Source organism: Neltuma alba, unplaced genomic scaffold (assembly GCF_004799145.2).
Source record: "Neltuma alba isolate B1F8T4 unplaced genomic scaffold, ASM479914v2 tig00011668_pilon, whole genome shotgun sequence".
NCBI lineage: Eukaryota > Viridiplantae > Streptophyta > Magnoliopsida > Fabales > Fabaceae > Neltuma > Neltuma alba.
Genome location: NW_021636310.1, coordinates 29856 through 47903, shown reverse-complemented (window position 1 = coordinate 47903; position 18048 = coordinate 29856). Strand labels below are relative to the sequence as shown.

Genomic DNA, 18048 nt, shown 5'->3' with positions numbered 1-18048 from the left:
GAAAGATAACACCTATTTAAGACAAATAATTAATTCAACTTACTTTTTTAATCTTTTTAAATTATTCTACTAACTCTTATAATTAAAACCGGAAGTAGTATAATTTATTTTTAGCACTAATAAGGATAATTTTACCATATGTAAGCATTCATGTAATCATGTCTGCCAATAAAGTCGAGAGTTTGAACTTTATAAAAAGATGACCAATTTTATAGAAATTTGTAATGATTATATTTCTTCGTACGAATTGAATGAAAGTGACATATATTAACGCAAGATAACTCAGATACATAGCCCTATATACTTAATTAAACTTCTTGCTTCCACTTAAATTAATATGAGTCTCACAAAAAAAATTTAAATTAATAGAAGTGGATTTAAATTTTTATAAGAAATAAAAATTAAAATAACAAAGGTTAGTTAGAATGTAAATCATGAATTAAAAAAATACACGTGTGATTGTGGGATTGAAAACAAGGACCAGAAATATAGAAGGCCTGGATTTTTCCAAAAGTCAAAATTTAATGTTATATACGACATTTTAAACTTATATAAATATGTGATTATAATACTACTTCCGGTTCTTAATATAAAAATTAGTTAACTAATTTAAGTATATTAAAAAATTAGTTATATTAATTATTTGTAATAAATAAGTATTGTCTTACCTAAAATACCTTTGCTAATCAAGTATTATTTGATTAAATATTTAACATGTGTAACTACTGAAAGGACTACTTTTAAAAAAAAGAATAAATATGAGAGACAAAATAAATTAAAATCTTATATTTAGAACTAAATTAAAAGTTAAATTAGTTCTTATATTAATAAGAGGAGGTAATATATCACTAGTGGATATGGTAATATTATATTTGTGTTTGAGGTCAACCGCAAAATTGTAGCAAGCCTCATTTTAGTAGTTAGAAAATAATAAATGAGCGTATATGGTGAATTGGATATACCCGAGTCCTGAAATAAAACATGTTCTAAGCGGTGTATTGATAAATAGTACTACTTCCGACCGAATTATAATTATAAGAATTAGTTAATTAATTTGAGAAAATTAAAAAAAGAAGTTAAGTTAGTTATTTGTAATAAATAGGTATTATCTTTCCTAAAATATCCTTACTAATCAAGTGTATTAGCTAGAACTATCATTGTTAGAAGGATTACTTTAGAAAAAATACATAAATATAAGAGACAAAATGAATTGAGATCTTATATTTAAGACCAAAATAAAAATCAAATAATATCTTATATTAAGGATTGGAGGTAGTATATATCAGTAGAATTTTCAGCCATAAAGCACCAAATGCTGCACAGCAAAGCCAATCAGCTAAAGAGACCGCGTCTGTCGAAAGACTCATTCTAATTGTGATTTGGCTTTTCGAAAAACTACATTTCATCATCTCAAGCCTTTAATTTAAAATTATAACAAGATATTTTGACAAAAAAGCGACACTTTTTGCGGTCCTCGAATAAAAGGGGGGAAAAAAGAAAAAAGAAAAAGAAGGGATGCTATATTGCACTCTAAAAACCAAGTACTAAAGTTGCTTTGAAGCCATAATTTAATGAGAATAAGCTTTGTTTCACTAAGGTAAACTGTATACATTACATGACGTCCATCTCAGGCCTTAATTTCACAAGCCAGTCATTTCGACTTTTATTTACTTATTTACAGGTTATTTCTGGAACATCATGGTAAAATTGAACATGTACGTTAGAATAGGCTTGGCAACAAGCTTACACTTGAACCTAACCTATTTACTAAATAGGATAGACTCAACTCAAAGCAAATTTAGCCGTAAACTCTTGATAAGAGTTTAATATGCTTTCACCCCAAAAATATGTATATATTAATTTTATAAAACAGCGTATAAGCTTTGAGATGCTTATGCATATATGTACAAAATAAAAATATAGCTTGTACGGAAAAAATTTTACTCTGCTAATAGTATAATCTAGCTATAAGTCTTAGAAAATAAAGTTATAACTACTTAAAAATTGAAAACTATCCAAAAACCATTTTTATATATACATATAAAATTGAATTATAACTTGAACATGACAAGTTGAAAATCAAGTTAACATTAGATCTGAAAAATAAATTTTAGTACCACCTCATGTCCTTAATATAAAATATAGATTGTAGTTTAAATTAAATTGAAAACTAAATTTTATATTAAGATAATTGAGCTTTGTAAGAATATTTTCATTCATCAAATTTTAATTTTTTTTATGAGTTTAAAATCTTAGCGATTTATGCATCACCGGGCGTAAGGGGCGTAATTGTCATTTACGCTATTATCCCCGTGCCGATAATGCATCATCAACTGACACGTGGATATGTCATTCACTGCCGTGGCATCGGGTGACAGGTGCAAAGGTGGGAGTGAAAAGGGTGCAGCGGATTGTTGCTCACTTCTTCTTACGTGAACGTAAATGAACAGGTGTTAGCCTGGGAGAGCTCTGAGCTTTGTTTAACGGCCAATTATGGTTAGTATGAGTCTCGTGGCTCCCTCGCCTTGCCTCTTCCTTGAATCAATCTTCCCATCTTGCTCTTTCTCATCCTCATCCTGTGCATTTTAGCATCCACCTTCGATCGAAACGGTTTCTCTTTCTTCTTCCTCACACTTTTCAGTTGAAGGCTGACACTCACCTCTACGCCGCCACCTCCTCGGCCCATTTTAGCCGCCACCACCGCTCTTCTTCATCTTTTGTCTTCACACCCCCCCTCTTTTATTTCAACGGCAACAGTTTCCATTGTTCTCTATATTTGAAACTTAAAAGTATTTACCAGATAACAAGGTACGCAATATCCTTGAGATATCTCACTTTCTCTTCTCTGCAAGTAAATGGATGCATCAATGTACATGACTAGGTCTTTATTTTTTGCCCGTATATGATCTCCAGTTTTGTGATTGTAGCGTGTAAAGAGAAGGTTTCTAGTTTTCATGTTTTGTATGGCTGTAGTTGGTTTCGATAAAAATGGTCAGATTTCAGATTACCCGTTGTTGGAGATAACAATCTGGGAGAACTATTCTGTTAGTGTTCTTATTTTTTTACATGTTAGCAAAATGAAATTCTCGAAGTGTAAGATCCGAGAAATTTCTTAACAACGCTCTTGAATTCGATCTTGTTGATTGTGTGCTAACTGATGAGTTCTTTGGTTGCTGTTTGTTCAGGTGTTAAAGCACTCGAGAAGGTACTTCGTTATATAAGTTTTGGAAAGGTATATATACATATCACTTCGCCATGCGGGGAAGGCAGCGAGTGTCATCCAGGGAACACATAACTGCATACGATAAAGGAGAAACTTCGGGTATGATATTATCCAGTTTGCCACTTACTAAAACCGTCCGGTCATTGCTACTTTTTTGAAAAGATATATACTATATTTTCTTGTTTTTCCAAAGTTTGGGGTAAGTAGATTCACGTTTCTTTTGAAATGAAAAAATGGTCCTAAAATGTTATTATTGCATTATGATTATTTTCAAGAGTTGTCAATAATATCCAATATAACAATGGAAATGAATATAGCATCTTGAAGTAAGCTCTTGTGGGGAAATGGAAAAGTCGACCATTTCTTTAAAATGAATCTTAGACTGCTTAGTCTAGCAGTCCGGCAAAACTTTTGATTGAATCATATGTTTCTGTTTGCATGACAGTGTATTTTCATGAATACCATGCAGATTAACAAATATAACTTCCTTTTTCCGGGTACATATGCGATTAAATACTAATTTCTGAATACACATAAAAATGGAGTATACAATCTTAAAACTAATTCCTTAATTGTGATATTTGGTTTGATAAGAAGTGAGAAAAGAAAGTGCATGCATACATACATGCATTAGAATGCATGACCTGGCTTATATATTTAGGAAACTCTGTTTAACAAGTAAATGAACAGTGAGCTCCTATCTCACCTACACTTTGCTTCCCCAATGTAATTTACTTTAAGGGAAGAGAAAATTGTTATATATTGATGTTGCTGACAAGAAGAATTTCATTCTTCATGGCTTAGTACGCTTACTGAATGGTAAACCTTCTTGGCGGAAATCTTTGCGGCATGTATTAGTGGCTTCGATTTCTTCTTTCTTATTCGGCTACCACCTTGGGTATGTACTTTGAACCGTGACCCTCCTTCATTTTTCTTATGTGTGTGAATTCTGCTTTGTAAAAACGATCTATTTTCTTATAACCATTGCTGATGCAGAGTAGTCAATGAAACCTTGGAAAGCATTTCATTAGACCTCGGCTTTAGTGGGAATACCATTGCTGAAGGTAGTTATCTGGTTGAGATTAGATATTTGTTTATCATGTTATGCTTATCCGAAAAAATGTACTTCTTTTGCATATTGTGTTGATGAAGGTCTTGTCGTAAGTACATGTTTAGGAGGGGCTTTTGCTGGGTCCCTCTTCAGTGGGTGGATTGCAGATGGCGTTGGACGCAGGAGGGCTTTCCAGCTGTGTGCTCTGCCTATGATCATTGGGGCATCAATGAGGTATTTACTGTATAATTTATTTTTTTTATTTGTAGCTCTATCCAATCTTTTTGTTATAAGACAAATTTATTGTTTACAAAGAAAGTATAAAAGCTCTGTTGTTTACTGACAATTTATACCCAAGCTAATATAGTATCATTCTATTTTTATTTATAAGTCACTTGTGCCACAAACTCGCAAACTAAGAAATACATTAAATTGATAATTTTTTTCTACATTTTCCCTTATTAGATAAAGGGTATTGAAAATATGTTTTATATTTTCTCTCATATATTTACTTTATCTCTCCATGCATTTATTAAATCAATAAGGGTAAAATTAGAAAAAGTTTATTAGTTACCCTACAAGTAACTTATATTTAGGAACAGATTTTTTTTCTACAAGTGACTTATAAACAGAAACAGAATAATATGTGGCTTAGTTGCTCTGTGGGGTGAAAGGTTAATTTCCTTCTTGTTTTTGTTTTTTCCCCTTATGGCACATGACATAGCAGAACGTTATTGTGTTCTAATGGCTTTAACTTTTAATTAATTGGATCTCCTGCAGTTCTCGGAAAATGCGGACAAATTTTATCATTCTTGCTACTTTTCAGCTAGAAGTTAGTGAAAGCAATTATCTTTTGTGTTACTCATCCCTCAATTTAACCCTACTCATTTATTAATCCTTTGAATCTGTGTTTAAGCTGAGTTTCTCAGTTTTCTCTCCTTGATAGATAAGAAGAAATTATATTAAGATGGAAAAGTACAGAACAGGAGGGACTTCCATACAAACACAAGTAGAGCACAAAGCTCAGCAAAACCAGAAAAGTCAGACATACAAGAAAGCTCATTAATCTCCCTGGAAATCTAAAGAGGGAATTCCTAAAAAGAGTCCATAAGGTGAATACAGGAGGGAAGCCAAAATCCAATCCTATCCTGCAAACAATCAATCAGATGAATAGGTTCCCTTCAAATCTTGGGTATTCTTCTATAGCCAGAAGCACCATAACACTGCGAAAACACCCAATACCACTAAGCCTTAGCCTCATTATTTCAAACAGGACCTCATATCTGAATAGGGAAAAATAGAAGAAACTGAGAAAGATAGTTTTATAACTAATAATAATCTGAAGCGACACGGAACTGCTCTTCACCAATTTTCTTTTTTTTTTTCTTTTTTTTTTCTTTTTGGCTGTATCTCATGCTTTAGTTTGCAAAATATAATAGCAGATAAAGCTACAAACTTACTGATCATAAATCTTGTAGTGCAACAACAAAAAGCCTGTGGGGTATGCTTCTCGGAAGGTTATTTGTCGGTACGGGGATGGGACTTGGCCCTCCTGTTGCAGCTCTTTACGTGACTGAGGTAAATGAGACAATAAAACCATATTATTTTCTACATTACGGATCACATTATTTTCAATAGTAAGTGGTCATTTTATTTTTCCTGAATACTTACAAGTACCCGTTTTCATTTGTAGGTTTCACCTCCAACTGTAAGGGGTACTTTTGGGAGTTTGACTCAGATTGCAACATGTCTTGGAATTATGGGTGCATTACTTGTTGGATTCCCTGCCAAGGAGATAGTGGGTTGGTATGAAACGTTTAAATGGACTTCTATAGAGAAGTTCATGGAGTTATTTGTCTCTAGAGTTATATATCAATTCCAGATTTCAATATTTTTTTATTAAATATTTTCAGCTCTATTTTTTAAAAGTAGCATCTCAAATGGAACAATTTTCTCAGGTGGAGGATTTGTTTTTGGATATCTGGCATTCCTGCAGCAATACTTGCCTTTGCCATGGAATTCTGTGCAGAGAGTCCGCATTGGCTTTTCAAGGTTATACAGTTTCCTATGTCAATCAATAATAAACTGAATTTCAAATAAACTGATCCGGTCACTTTTTTGTGCCGCATTTGACTATCTTTCACTCCTTTGATTGAGGTATGGCTTATTGAGTAGAATGAATTAATGGAAATATTTGGTTCCTGATCATACTTACAGAGATATTAGTCGGAAGGAACTATTACTGGCTGACTTGTGATCAAACAACCATGTCCGTTTTACCTTCCATTGTCTCTTTGTGACTGATGCGAGTTATTTAGTTTCTTGACTTTTTCATCGTAAAGGTAGAAAAAGAAAGACTTTTCTTTATGTTCGTTCCAATCTATTATTGTACATTGAGCAATTTATTTATACTAAGAAAATCGAGGCAATCTCAGCCTTCTTGACTTTTTCTTCTTTTTCATTTTGGATTGATCAAGCCTACTTGTGCAGAGAGGCACTTATAATTCTTTGGGTTTTATCAGAGAGGAAGACGTACTGAAGCTGAAGCTGAATTTGAGAAACTCTTGGGCGGGATACATGTGAAACCTGCAATAGCTGAATTGTCAAATGACAGAGGTGATGAGTATGATACAATCAAACTTTCAGAATCACTCTACAGTCGTCATTTCAAAGGTGTCGTCAAAGTCTATGTACAATTGTTTTTGTACAATAATATATATTTGTTTCTTCAAAATGATTGCTTAACCTCGAAAACATTTTGCAGTGATGTTCATTGGATGTACACTTTTTGCTTTACAGCAGCTATCTGGCATTAATGCTGTTTTTTATTTCTCTTCAACTATCTTCAAAAGTTTTGGTGTGCCATCAGATCTTGCAAACACTTGTGTAGGAATTTGCAATCTAGTGGGTATGCATTGGCTTTACACCGTAGTATTTTTGCTGTTTTCATTGTACGGTGCGTATTTTCTCTCAACCATGTCGTCCCTTCAGGGTCAATTCTTGCAATGATTTTGATGGATAAACTAGGAAGGAAAGTGCTTCTCCTGGGGAGTTTCATGGGCATGGTGAGAGATTAAAAAAGTTGTTATTTGGCTTATTTGATTTTTACCATGCATGATTGTTTTCAGCATAAGCGTTGACCTGGAATATTTTATGGATATTAAATTACTCTGTTCTGTCTATTGTTCATGTATGTCATCTGTGGTTTCAAGGTATCTAAAGGATATAAATTGGAGTTCCAAATTTTTTTTAATAATTTAACATACAACTAACGCAATCATTCTGAAGATTTTTCAATTTTTGGGAATTTATCTTGATTCTGTTTTATAGTCTTGGGGACATTTAGGTTGTGCTTGGTGGGAGTTAAAGTAGGAAGCTGAAAATGGCAATCCGTCTAAATCATATATTTTGCCCAAACATTTTCAGTTTTCATTTTTACTTGCACACTAGTTAGAGTAGATCAAGTTATGAATCTGCTATTGAAGGATTTCTTAAAAGCACAAGAGAAATATTATTTTAGTTATAGGGAGTTCTGTAACCGCAAAACAAGGCTCATGCACATTTAATTACACCTTCCATTCATTTCAACACGCTAGCTGAGAATTATTATCTGACATTTATTCATATTGCTGATCTAGGCTGTATCATTGGGTCTGCAAGTAATTGCTGCAAGTTCCTTCGCATCAGAATATGCAGCAATGTATCTATCTGTCGGTGGCATATTGATGTGAGAGCCCAGAAAAGTTCATCTTGCTTGGACAATAGAAAAGAGTAGAAGAAATTATATGAGAGAAGAAAAAGAAAACCGAAAAGAAATATAGCTACAAAATTCAATATTTGTTAGTTGTTGCAAGTATTTAATATGCCTTGGTGTTATTGCTGAAACCTGTTCCTTTGATATTCATGCAGGTTTGTCTTGTCTTTTGCTCTTGGTGCTGGTCCAGTTCCTGGTCTCCTCCTGTCAGAAATACTTCCTAGCGCAATCAGGGCTAAGGCAATGGCAATTTGCATGGCTGTTCATTGGGTAATTTTATTCTGCATTCGTTTTCTTTAGTGCTTTTTAAAATCATTTTGGTGATTGCTCTGTCAAAGGAAGCAGCAAAATTGTTTGGACTACCGTATGAGTTAAATTCTTCCATATCAATCTTTACATCATAAAACAACATGCATGCATGGATGAACATAGGTTAGGTCCTCATTATCATTTCCCCTTTTTATTGTATCCCAAGCTGGTTTCCTTTGGTTTATCTATGTGTGAGATTGTTGGTACATTCTTCGACAGGTTATGAACTTCTTTGTTGGTCTACTATTTTTGCGCTTGTTGGAGCAAATCGGGGCACAACTCTTGTACACTATTTTTGCTTCATTCTGTCTGATGGCGGTGATTTTTGTGAAGAAAAATGTTGTGGAAACAAAAGGGAAGTCTCTTCAAGAAATTGAGATGGCACATCTTCCCCAAGAAGCAACATAAATGATATATATGAATGAGGTATAAGTCATATTTTCATTCGCTGAATCAGTTGTGCATTGCACAACTCTGGCAAAAACTCGAAGAATTTGCAGAAAGTTGAGTTTTATGACTTGAATACATGTGCTGGAAATGTTCTGCCTCATGCATCAGTCTTATTGAGCTTCTAAAGGGCCTTTTCATTTTTCCTATGGTTGGGCTGAGGAAAGTATGAGGATTCTGAACCTTAACACGCAACAACATCAGACAGAAAACAATAAAGCGTTTTATATTGAAGTCCAACCATTCTTCACCTTCAGGAAAAAGAAAAGAAAAGAAAACTAACCAATGAAAAGGAATGTATTTATCTTACTCGTTAATTTTTTTCCCCTTTTCCAATTTCATATGGAGTTGCCACCAAAGTCCAAGTACGGAAGGATCATCTTTATAATAAAAATTTTATTACTTCTCTCAAGCATCACCTTTAAACGTTTTCGATCTCATCGGAAACCATATATAATATGCTTACTTGTGGGGGGAGGGTGTAATGAGCAGTTTGTCAGGACGAAAGTGGGCTTATGCAAAGGGAAAACAACTTTCGTTCAAGCAAAATCATGTTTCATTATCTTTCCATTGTGAGAAGTGCTCGTATTTGATGTTCAATAATATTTTGAATAGAATGACACCTATGACTAAGAACAAAAATATTTCATTATACCTGTTGTGATTTTAACCTCAAATGTCGAAAAGGGAGCTGACAAAAAAATGTTGTGAAGGGAAGAAACAGCAAGGGATGAAACATTTAAATTATAACAATCTCCTGCATTTAATGTTGATTAAATTATAATCAAAATCAATTATCTAATTAGAGGAGTATCTTTGCATTTACATAACTTCATATGTCAGAGATCGAACCCCAAATAATTTTCTTAAGCGGCACATAAGTATGGCATATATGTTTTTCTTTTTCCTTTTTGGCTCAATTTGCCTCACAAGCCAGATCCAATGGTCAATTATTGTTTGTTGTTCAACGACCCGTTTGGAGCTCGTGACTTGTTGGTGTTACCAAAACGGCCGCACTCTCACCAACAAGCCAAGATTTGGAATGGCGAAGTTGATTTTCATATACACAATCATAAGCCTAAGTCAGAAGTTCTTCTAGGGGCAATGGGGCATGTCATCAGTGTTTACTAAGTTCTGAGATGGAAGAAGATACCTCTGTGTCTGTCCAATCCACGCTCGAGTTGCTAAGAACCGTTTCGGAGCATGCTTCTGAATCTGGTCGACAGATTCTATTTCTATCTACGAAGGACATTCGAGTAGCTCAGGCCCGCAAAGGCTTCCTCCTTTGTCATTACATCGTACCCAATGGCGTGGCAGTAAAAATCTGTGACTACCCCTTATTCGTTCAATCACCTTTATTCCAGTTTCTGTCCTTGAAAGATTCGTGCTTTGATTTCTTTGGTTTTGTAGGATGAAAATGGAAATTGGCATGCCGGAGCAATCGCTACGTTAATTGACAACATTAGCACCGTGACCACCTATTCCTATGTTCCTGTCTTCAATGTCTCTGTCGATTTCTCCATATCAATCTTCTCTGCAGCAAAGGTTCAGGTAGTGTTTCTTTCTTGTCCTTTCTCTGTAATCTTGGAACCAACATTTTCTTTCCCCAGAAGCCAAAGGGGGTCATCTACTTTTGGAAAGAAGTTTGATGGATAGTTTGGGATTGCAAAAAGATCACATTTTTCTTTCGTGGGTCAGTAAGTTGAAAAAGTTATGTTTGAATGACAGGAAGAGATTGAAGTAGAAGCCAAGGTTGTGGGGAAGAAGGAGAGATTAACATGTGTGGCTGTTCAAATTAGGAAGAAAGGGAACGGACGATTGATTGCTTTGGCCAAGCAATGGATGGCAACGACTAACACCATTGCAAGCCATCAAGCCAGTAAGCTCTGAAGTACAAGTGTGTTTTGTAGACACATTTATAAGCAGCTTTTTTAACTGTGATGTACAGAATACGAAATAAGCATGTAAAAAGAATTTTATCTCAATTTATATAAAACATGTTTATAAATTATTTTAAACATCATGCAAGAGGCATGAAGCCTTTGGTTTTCTTTCCCATAAACGCCATTGTCATTGGGTGATAAAGTCTTCTTTTTGGTTTTATGGACCGACATGGATTGCTTGCAAAACTAAACGTATATATAGTCCCTTGCTCCTTCTTCATTGTGTCTGCCTAGAATATATTCTCTTGTAACATCCTTGTTAGTGTCTTACTCCAAGATTTAGCCATGTCTATTTTCATTTTTGGCCTTTTAGAATAGCGAATTTACCCGCTGATTAAAATGTTATGATGGGTGTTAACATAAAGATCAAGATCCAATTTAAAAACAAGAAGAAGAAAAGTTAAAATAAAAAAAACAAAAATTTTGTTTTCATAATTGGGCTATATGAATATTCCCTATCCTCGATTAGAAGATTTAAAAACTCACAAAATGAAAAATCATACTAAAACCAATTCTACAACCTTTTAATTATGACTTCGAATCACAACGGAGGAGAAAATTAAGCATGGAACAACATTCTTTATTATAAACTTTTTTGTTAATTTTTTTTTTAGAGAAAAGAGTTGAGGTGTATTCAACATCATAAAGTATCCTATAGTGTATCAAGCGTTCTAAAATTTTTTTTTGTTTGTTTTGGTGTTAGATGCATCAAAAAATATTTTAAGGTGTTGGACGCATCTAAATAAAATACTTCAAAATATTGAATGCACAAAAAATATTTCATAGTGTTGGAAGCACTTAAAAAAAATACTTTAAGGTGTTAGATGTATCACAAAATATTTCAGGATACTTGATACATCTTAACTTTAGAAAAAATCACTCTCAAATAAACAATAAAATAAGATTAAAATAGAGATGGAATGACACTTAAATTCTGAACACCACCCTTAAACTTTTTACATCTCATCGGAATAAAAATATAATAAGCTTAAAACAATATGAGAATATTAAAGATATAGTGTAAAAAATTTACAGGTTTCAAAGATAACAAAAAAAAAAATTTGGTTTCCCAGAGTATCCTCCCATTCGAACAGTAAGAGACTAATCTCTTGAAATACGGTCAAGTCTAAGATATTAAGATATCTAAATCCCTTTCAGTTGGACTAATGGTAACAGTACTCAAATTCTGTCTGTTAAAAAAAAATGTTGCTTTTATTCAGAAGCCAAAGGCCCAAAGCAATTATGATAAATTAACAGGTTTTTTTCTTTTTTGGTTCATGACTTCATATTCGGAACGATCACAACCACACATATTGGAAGTGGCGTGTACTATGCAGTGATGTTATTTCCATTTTCCACAGTGCAATGGCCAAATGCTTCTTATGCTTTAATGGAACCACAAATGATCGCATGAATGGTCTCCATTCATTAGAACATCGCCCAGAAACGCTACTGAAACACACAAGTCATCAGAGGACCTTGACTTTTATAACGATGGTTGTGAGCCCAAATTATTAGAAGTTTTTCCATAGCCATGTCGGATTTTGCGAATTTCAGAGCAGAGATGGAGGAAGGTACCTCTCTGCAATCTTCCACCCACAAGTTGCTAAAAGCCATTTCGGAGCGTGCTCGTGTTTCAGGTCGGCAGGTTATAGCTTTATCTATCGACGGTATCCGGGTAGCCCAGGCCCACAAAGGTTTCCTTCTTTGGAATTACATCGTACCCATTGGTGTATTAGTAAGAATCTGTGACAGTCTAAGCGTCCTTCGTTCAATCGCTGTTTTCCCTCACTATGTCCTTGAAAAATTCATGCTTTGCCTTTTTAGGATGAAAATGGAAATTGGCATGCCGGTGCAATCGCTACGTTAGTTGACACCATTGGCACCCTTGCGACCTTTTCCCTTGTTCCTGCTTTCAATGTCTCTGTCGATTTCTCCATATCCTTCTTCTCCACGGCTAAGGTTCAGGTAATGTTTCTTTCTTTCTTTCCCTTTCTCTGTAATGTTTGAATCAATATTTTCTATCCCCAAGAGCCAACCCACCGCGATTTCAAAGTGGGGTAATCAATAAATAACTGTTTTTGGAAAGATTACATTTTCATTTGTGGATCAGTAACTTGGCGGTTATCTTTTAATGACAGGAAGAGGTTGAAGTAGAGGCAAAGGTTGTGGGGAAGAAGGAAAAATTAACTTGTGTGGCTGTTCAAGTTAGGAAGAAAGAGAATGGAGAATTGATTGCTTTGGGCAAGCAATGGATGGCAGCTACTGACATCAATGCAGTCCTTCGAACCAGTAAGCTCTAAAGAACAAGTCCTTGTGTGTCTAGGAGACTTTGGTGTTTTTGGTTTTCTCACCCGTAGATGCTGTTATACTGGAAAAGTTGTTACTTTTTTTTTTTTTACCAGAAGGAAAAGTTGTTACTGGATAAAGTCTATTTGCAATTTACATTCTGCAGATCTGTTCCCCCCCTCCCCTCTTAATGGACTAACAGGGATTGTATGCAATGATATACGCATATCTAGACATGGGGAAAGGAACATAAGAATTTTAATTGATTTCGTATTACTGCAGGGTAAGCCCTGGGTCTTTTACATTCAAATTTGGATAAACGCTTTCTTTCTTTTTCCCCTTACCCATCCTCCACAATCCAAACGTGCCCCAGTAAGGAATATTAGAATTGAATCTTGCTGTAGAAGATGTATTGTTTATTTTAAGTGATTTTGCAGGTATGTGGAACGAGTTTTGTTTTGTAAAACAAAACAAAAAAAATACCTTTTTTTAAGGAGCCCAGTGCGAGTTTTCTCTGATTAATATAATAGCCTTAAATGATGGGCTGTTCTGCAAGACTGCAAATTATAGTGACATCTGGAAGCTTGGGTTGAAAATTTTGACATCCACGAAGAAGTAGACAATTCATGATCTACAACCTGTGCTTATTATATTGGAAAAATCAGATAATATGATTTTTTATCTTAAGCGGCAAGCACTGAGCCTATTTTAAACTAATTTATTGAAAAGTTCTAAACATTGCAAGTCTATCTTATTTTGACCCGTCAGTATTTTAATGGCATATTTGAAGTACTGTCTGATAGAAAAGTCTTCTCAACTCTTGATAACACGGAAGGCTCTGAGGATCTTGTTTGTAGGTATGTCTAAGAAACAAAGATGAAAGATTCCTCTCTGCAATAAAATATTGATCATGACGTGGAAACATTAATTACAAAACTTACCAGAATGTTCAAGGCTGACAAAGGTTTTCCCCCTTGTGATTTCATTGTACACGGGGGCTTATCATTAAACATCTCCCGATTCACCCCTGCGTTTTGATCAATCATCAGTTTCCACAATCCTAAAAATTTAATCATTTGGATTTTAGGTGCTGTTCAGTTGAATTCTTGCCATGTGCTTGCAGTTTGCAAGATGAAAATAGAATCTGTCATGCAGAAGCAATCACTGCTTTAGGGGGTGTTTGGGATATCTCAAAATCACTTAAAAAAAGTGCTTTCACGCGAGGGTTCAGGTTATCTTCTTTTTTTTCTTTTTCTAATATTGACCTTTCAAAATCAGATTGTTTCTGAAGAAGTTTTTAATTATGATGCAGTGATACTTGGAACAGGGAATCACAATATATCTGATCTACATAGTTTCTTGGTTTATAGAAGTATTTAGTTATAAAGCATTAACGCACAGAAAAGGGAATCATAATTTATCTTATCTACATAGTTTCTTGTTCTATATCCTAATCAAATAACTACCTTTTAGTCATGAATCCAAATTTTCCTCTTCCAAATCGCCCAAACTCATCTTCTTCTTCTTTTTTTTCTTGTTGAAAAGTTTCACCATAAGCAGAACATAACCAGTAATACGGTGAATTGGCTTCCCTGTGAGCATGGCTATGTGAGATTTGACAGTAATGCAATACTGAATGGAGATGGGAGTGGATCATGTGGTGGAGCGATTAAGGTTGAATATGTGATGGACCCAAAGCCAATGGGCTTTTATCTAAAGGGCCAACGCTAAGGCATCTGGAGTGTGTGAGGTCTGTGTGAGAGACAGAGAGGCTGTTTGACGAGTATATTTTGGACAAAAAGTGAGTGTTTGTGAGGGAGAGACTCTAATCTCTCAAAAACTAGGGAACCAGTGAGTGAGTATGTGGATTTTCTGTCACTTTCTCATCTTATTTTCTCTGTAGTTTTCTGGTTAGAGTTGCAGTCTTCCAGATTGTTGCTCGTTTTGATGTAAATTTGTGTAGTGGGTTCCATCAGTATGGAAATTGGATTGTTGGTTTCTGTAGTAAACTTGATAGGTATCCACTGGTAATAGCAGAACTCTAGCTTTAAAAACTGGCTTGGAAGTGTGCTGGAACTAGGATTCAGAGATGTGGAAACTTATACTGACAGTGCTGAAACCCTTAACTTGCCTGCAAGGGAGCAAGGCAATAATCATCGGTATCAAGATATTCTTCAGGAGTTGACTTTAGCGAGGCAGTAATCATCGGCATCTTAAGGAGTTGACTTTCTTCTTTAATAGAAATTCAAATGTATCACCATGGTATACGAGTTCAACGGTTCTCACAAACAAGAGGGGGTTTCAATCCAATCACACATAATTATATATTCTATTTTTAAAATATTATTATTAAACAATAAATTCACATGAACAAAAAAAAAAAAGACACATAATCATTTATAATTGAAGAATTTGACATAATAAATATAAAGTATTTAATGTAAGTGTTTTACTTATGACATTTAACTAACATAATATAAATATTTCAATATAAGTTGTATATATATATAATACCATCTTGGGTCATTAATACAAGAGCTGGTTGAAAATTGAATTTGATTATAAATATATTACCTCCAGTCCTAATTATAAGAATTAGTTGGCTTAATTTGAGGAGATTAAAAAAACAAGTTAAGTTAGTTATTTATAATAAATAGGTGTTATATTTCTTAAAATATCCTTGCTAATTAAATGTATTGGTTAGAACTACCATTGTTAGAAGGACTACCTTGGAAAAGAAAACATAAATATGAGAAATAAAGTGAATTGAAGTCTTATATTTAGGATCAAAATAAAAGTCAAATAAGATTTATATGAAGGATCGAAGGTAGTAATATCTTAATACTTTTTGTCCCACTAAATTTGTAATTCATTCTCTTAAATGGATCTGTATTGATTACGCGAGTTAAAGGGTAGTTATAATTAAAAATGGTATTTTAGAAAAATTAACTTATGTTTGTTACAAATAACCAACTTAATCAATTTTTTTAATCTACTGAAATTAATAAATAGTTCTTATATTAAATATCAGAGGTAGTATATATATTATATTAAAAGAAAAATTAAAACTAAGAGGTCACGAGCTCATGGCTAGGCCACTCAATATGACATTTTCAACATTTGTCGATCATCTATTAGTCTATAAATAAAAATTATTGCTGCCGCAACTTTTTGATCAGGCCGCATTGGATGAATATTGTTGGTTATAACTAATTTAAAAATTATTCCGATTCATGAAGACGATTAGCCTTAATATATGAAGCAATTTTGTTAACATTACTATGGAATTAAACACACTTAAATACATGAACACATTTTTTAATTATAATTAATCAATCAATATGTATAATTCAAAACAAATCACGGATACTTTTCTTCTTTTTTTTCAATTTACATGGAGAAATATATAATAAGTGAAGCAAGAAGAAATACATTTCATACTCCTCTGGACAGAAGAGAGGGTATTAATTTTTTCCCTTAATATAAGTCATTTTATTAAATTTATTATATAAATGTATAATATTATTTTTAATTTATTATCTTGTAGACTATTTTTTTAAAATCATATATAGTAGTACAATTGCATTACAAGGTGGATCTTATATTTATTAAATTTTTAGATAAAGTTAGTAAAATTTAAGATTTTAATTCTGATAAATTAGGTTAAAAATACTTTATAAATAGGATACCTGTTGACAGATTTAGGGTTTTTTTAAGGAAAGATGAGGCTATACTATTTTTATACTTTTGTGTACCGTTTCGTTCTGCTTCTAATTCCCTCGCCGGCTTAGGCCTTTAGCACGCAAGCCAAGATGGGTAAAGACATCAAATCCAAAGTTACACAGTACAGAGCACTCCTCGCATTATCGTAACTTTATTCTATTAAATTATATAAATACCCATAACCCTTTGCTTCGTTATTATTATTATTACTATTAAATATTATAAAACTGTACTGTTTTTACATGAAAAATATTGTATTATTAATTAATATTTCCTAACAATCCTTTTGTTCTTATTCTCTACACCACCTAACAAAGAAGCTGACCAATTTAATTACATTACACTCGGAATCAATGTTTTAAAATAGCAGTGTTCAAAATAAAATAATACCCATGATGCGGTCATTTCAAAAAATTAAAGCATAAAATTAATTCAGTTAGTTGTTTGTGACAAATATACATTAGTTTTCCTACATTGCTTTTTTTAATCATGTTTATTAAAATCACTTTAAGTCTTTTTTACCTAAAAAAAAAAAAAACGACCCTTAGTTGCTCTTGTATCTAAAATAGGAAGTGGTAATATATATTCATTCAGCCTTCAATATTATTATATTAATAAAATACAATAGCTAGTAATACCAACTCCGGTTCTAAACATACAAGTTAGTTAACTAATTTGAATAAATTAAGAAAATAACTTAAGTTAGTAATTTATAATAAATAGGTGTTGTCTTCTCTAAAATATTCCTATTAATCAAGTGTATTGTTTATAACTACTATTATTAGAAGGACTATTTTATAAACAAATTGATAAATATGAGAGATAAAATGGATTGTGATCTTATATTTAGAACCAAAATAAAAATCAAATAAAATCTTATATTAAATACCAGAAATAATATATATTTATTCAGCTACTTTGTTTTATCTTTCAATGTTACCACTTCCGATCCTAATTATAAGATCTTATTTATATACAAATAAGGTTTTATAATTAGAATCGGAAGTAATATTATATTACTAACTCCTGTTGTTTTTTATGTAAATATATGAAGTGAGTCATGAGCTACTCGCCCAGCACTTAGTAATGATTATGAATTATGTTAATGATACATGATGAAGAACATTAAATTTTATTTTTTCTAAATTTCCTCCATTACCAAACAAAAACTACAATCACAATCATACTTTTTTGTTTAACTTTTGCCTTTTCTCTGGTATATAAAAATGGAATTACCAAACCAACTTTCGATAAAGTTACGTCATCCTATATAAAACACGAATAAATAATCCCAGGGCAAATCAAACTA

The 18048-nt window shown here is 33.1% G+C and overlaps 3 protein-coding genes across 6 annotated transcripts; all 3 read left to right on the top strand.

Moving 5' to 3' along the window:
* Positions 1-3255: 3255 nt before the first annotated feature.
* On the top strand, positions 3256-8745 carry LOC114716473 (probable plastidic glucose transporter 3). The gene is made up of 13 exons (XM_028901479.1): positions 3256-3322; positions 4028-4121; positions 4220-4287; positions 4376-4508; positions 5753-5852; positions 5968-6080; positions 6233-6326; positions 6797-6947; positions 7039-7182; positions 7266-7339; positions 7913-8001; positions 8184-8298; positions 8557-8745. Exons 1-13 carry the CDS (start codon positions 3256-3258, stop codon positions 8743-8745), a joined length of 1431 nt encoding a protein of 476 aa, XP_028757312.1.
* Positions 8746-9851: 1106 nt separating this feature from the next.
* LOC114716470 (uncharacterized) lies at positions 9852-12170 on the top strand. 2 transcript variants are annotated; one of them, XM_028901474.1, is made up of 4 exons: positions 9852-10100; positions 10195-10335; positions 10513-10663; positions 12089-12170. In XM_028901474.1, exons 1-4 carry the CDS (start codon positions 9924-9926, stop codon positions 12139-12141), a joined length of 522 nt encoding a protein of 173 aa, XP_028757307.1. In that variant the 5' UTR covers positions 9852-9923; the 3' UTR covers positions 12142-12170. The 2 variants fall into 2 exon arrangements, with proteins under 2 accessions (XP_028757307.1, XP_028757308.1); XM_028901475.1 differs by having other exon boundaries at positions 12048-12129.
* A 75-nt stretch (positions 12171-12245) lies between these two features.
* Positions 12246-14930, top strand: LOC114716468 (uncharacterized). 3 transcript variants are annotated; one of them, XR_003737641.1, is made up of 5 exons: positions 12246-12465; positions 12555-12695; positions 12869-13019; positions 14140-14247; positions 14329-14363. XR_003737641.1 is itself a non-coding variant. In XM_028901473.1 (5 exons), exons 1-5 carry the CDS (start codon positions 12262-12264, stop codon positions 13532-13534), a joined length of 534 nt encoding a protein of 177 aa, XP_028757306.1. In that variant the 5' UTR covers positions 12246-12261; the 3' UTR covers positions 13535-13783. The 3 variants fall into 3 exon arrangements, 2 of the variants coding, with proteins under 2 accessions (XP_028757306.1, XP_028757305.1); XM_028901473.1 differs by lacking the exons at positions 14140-14247; positions 14329-14363 and adding exons at positions 13454-13470; positions 13514-13783; XM_028901472.1 differs by having other exon boundaries at positions 14140-14930.
* Positions 14931-18048: the final 3118 nt, after the last annotated feature.

Excerpts from the sequence above, each read along its gene's own strand:
- LOC114716470 (XM_028901474.1), top strand. The coding sequence starts at position 9,924 with ATGGAAGAAGATACCTCTGTGTCTGTCCAATCCACGCTCGAGTTGCTA. Across the intron at positions 10,336-10,512 it reads TCTCTGCAGCAAAGGTTCAG|GAAGAGATTGAAGTAGAAGC; the intron begins GTAGTGTTTCTT and ends TTTGAATGACAG. Across the intron at positions 10,664-12,088 it reads CATTGCAAGCCATCAAGCCA|TGCAATGGCCAAATGCTTCT; the intron begins GTAAGCTCTGAA and ends CATTTTCCACAG.
- LOC114716473 (XM_028901479.1), top strand. The coding sequence starts at position 3,256 with ATGCGGGGAAGGCAGCGAGTGTCATCCAGGGAACACATAACTGCATAC. Across the intron at positions 3,323-4,027 it reads CGATAAAGGAGAAACTTCGG|TACGCTTACTGAATGGTAAA; the intron begins GTATGATATTAT and ends TTCATGGCTTAG. Across the intron at positions 4,509-5,752 it reads ATCATTGGGGCATCAATGAG|TGCAACAACAAAAAGCCTGT; the intron begins GTATTTACTGTA and ends TAAATCTTGTAG.
- LOC114716468 (XM_028901472.1), top strand. The coding sequence starts at position 12,262 with ATGTCGGATTTTGCGAATTTCAGAGCAGAGATGGAGGAAGGTACCTCT. Across the intron at positions 12,466-12,554 it reads TCGTACCCATTGGTGTATTA|GATGAAAATGGAAATTGGCA; the intron begins GTAAGAATCTGT and ends TTGCCTTTTTAG. Across the intron at positions 12,696-12,868 it reads TCTCCACGGCTAAGGTTCAG|GAAGAGGTTGAAGTAGAGGC; the intron begins GTAATGTTTCTT and ends TTTTAATGACAG.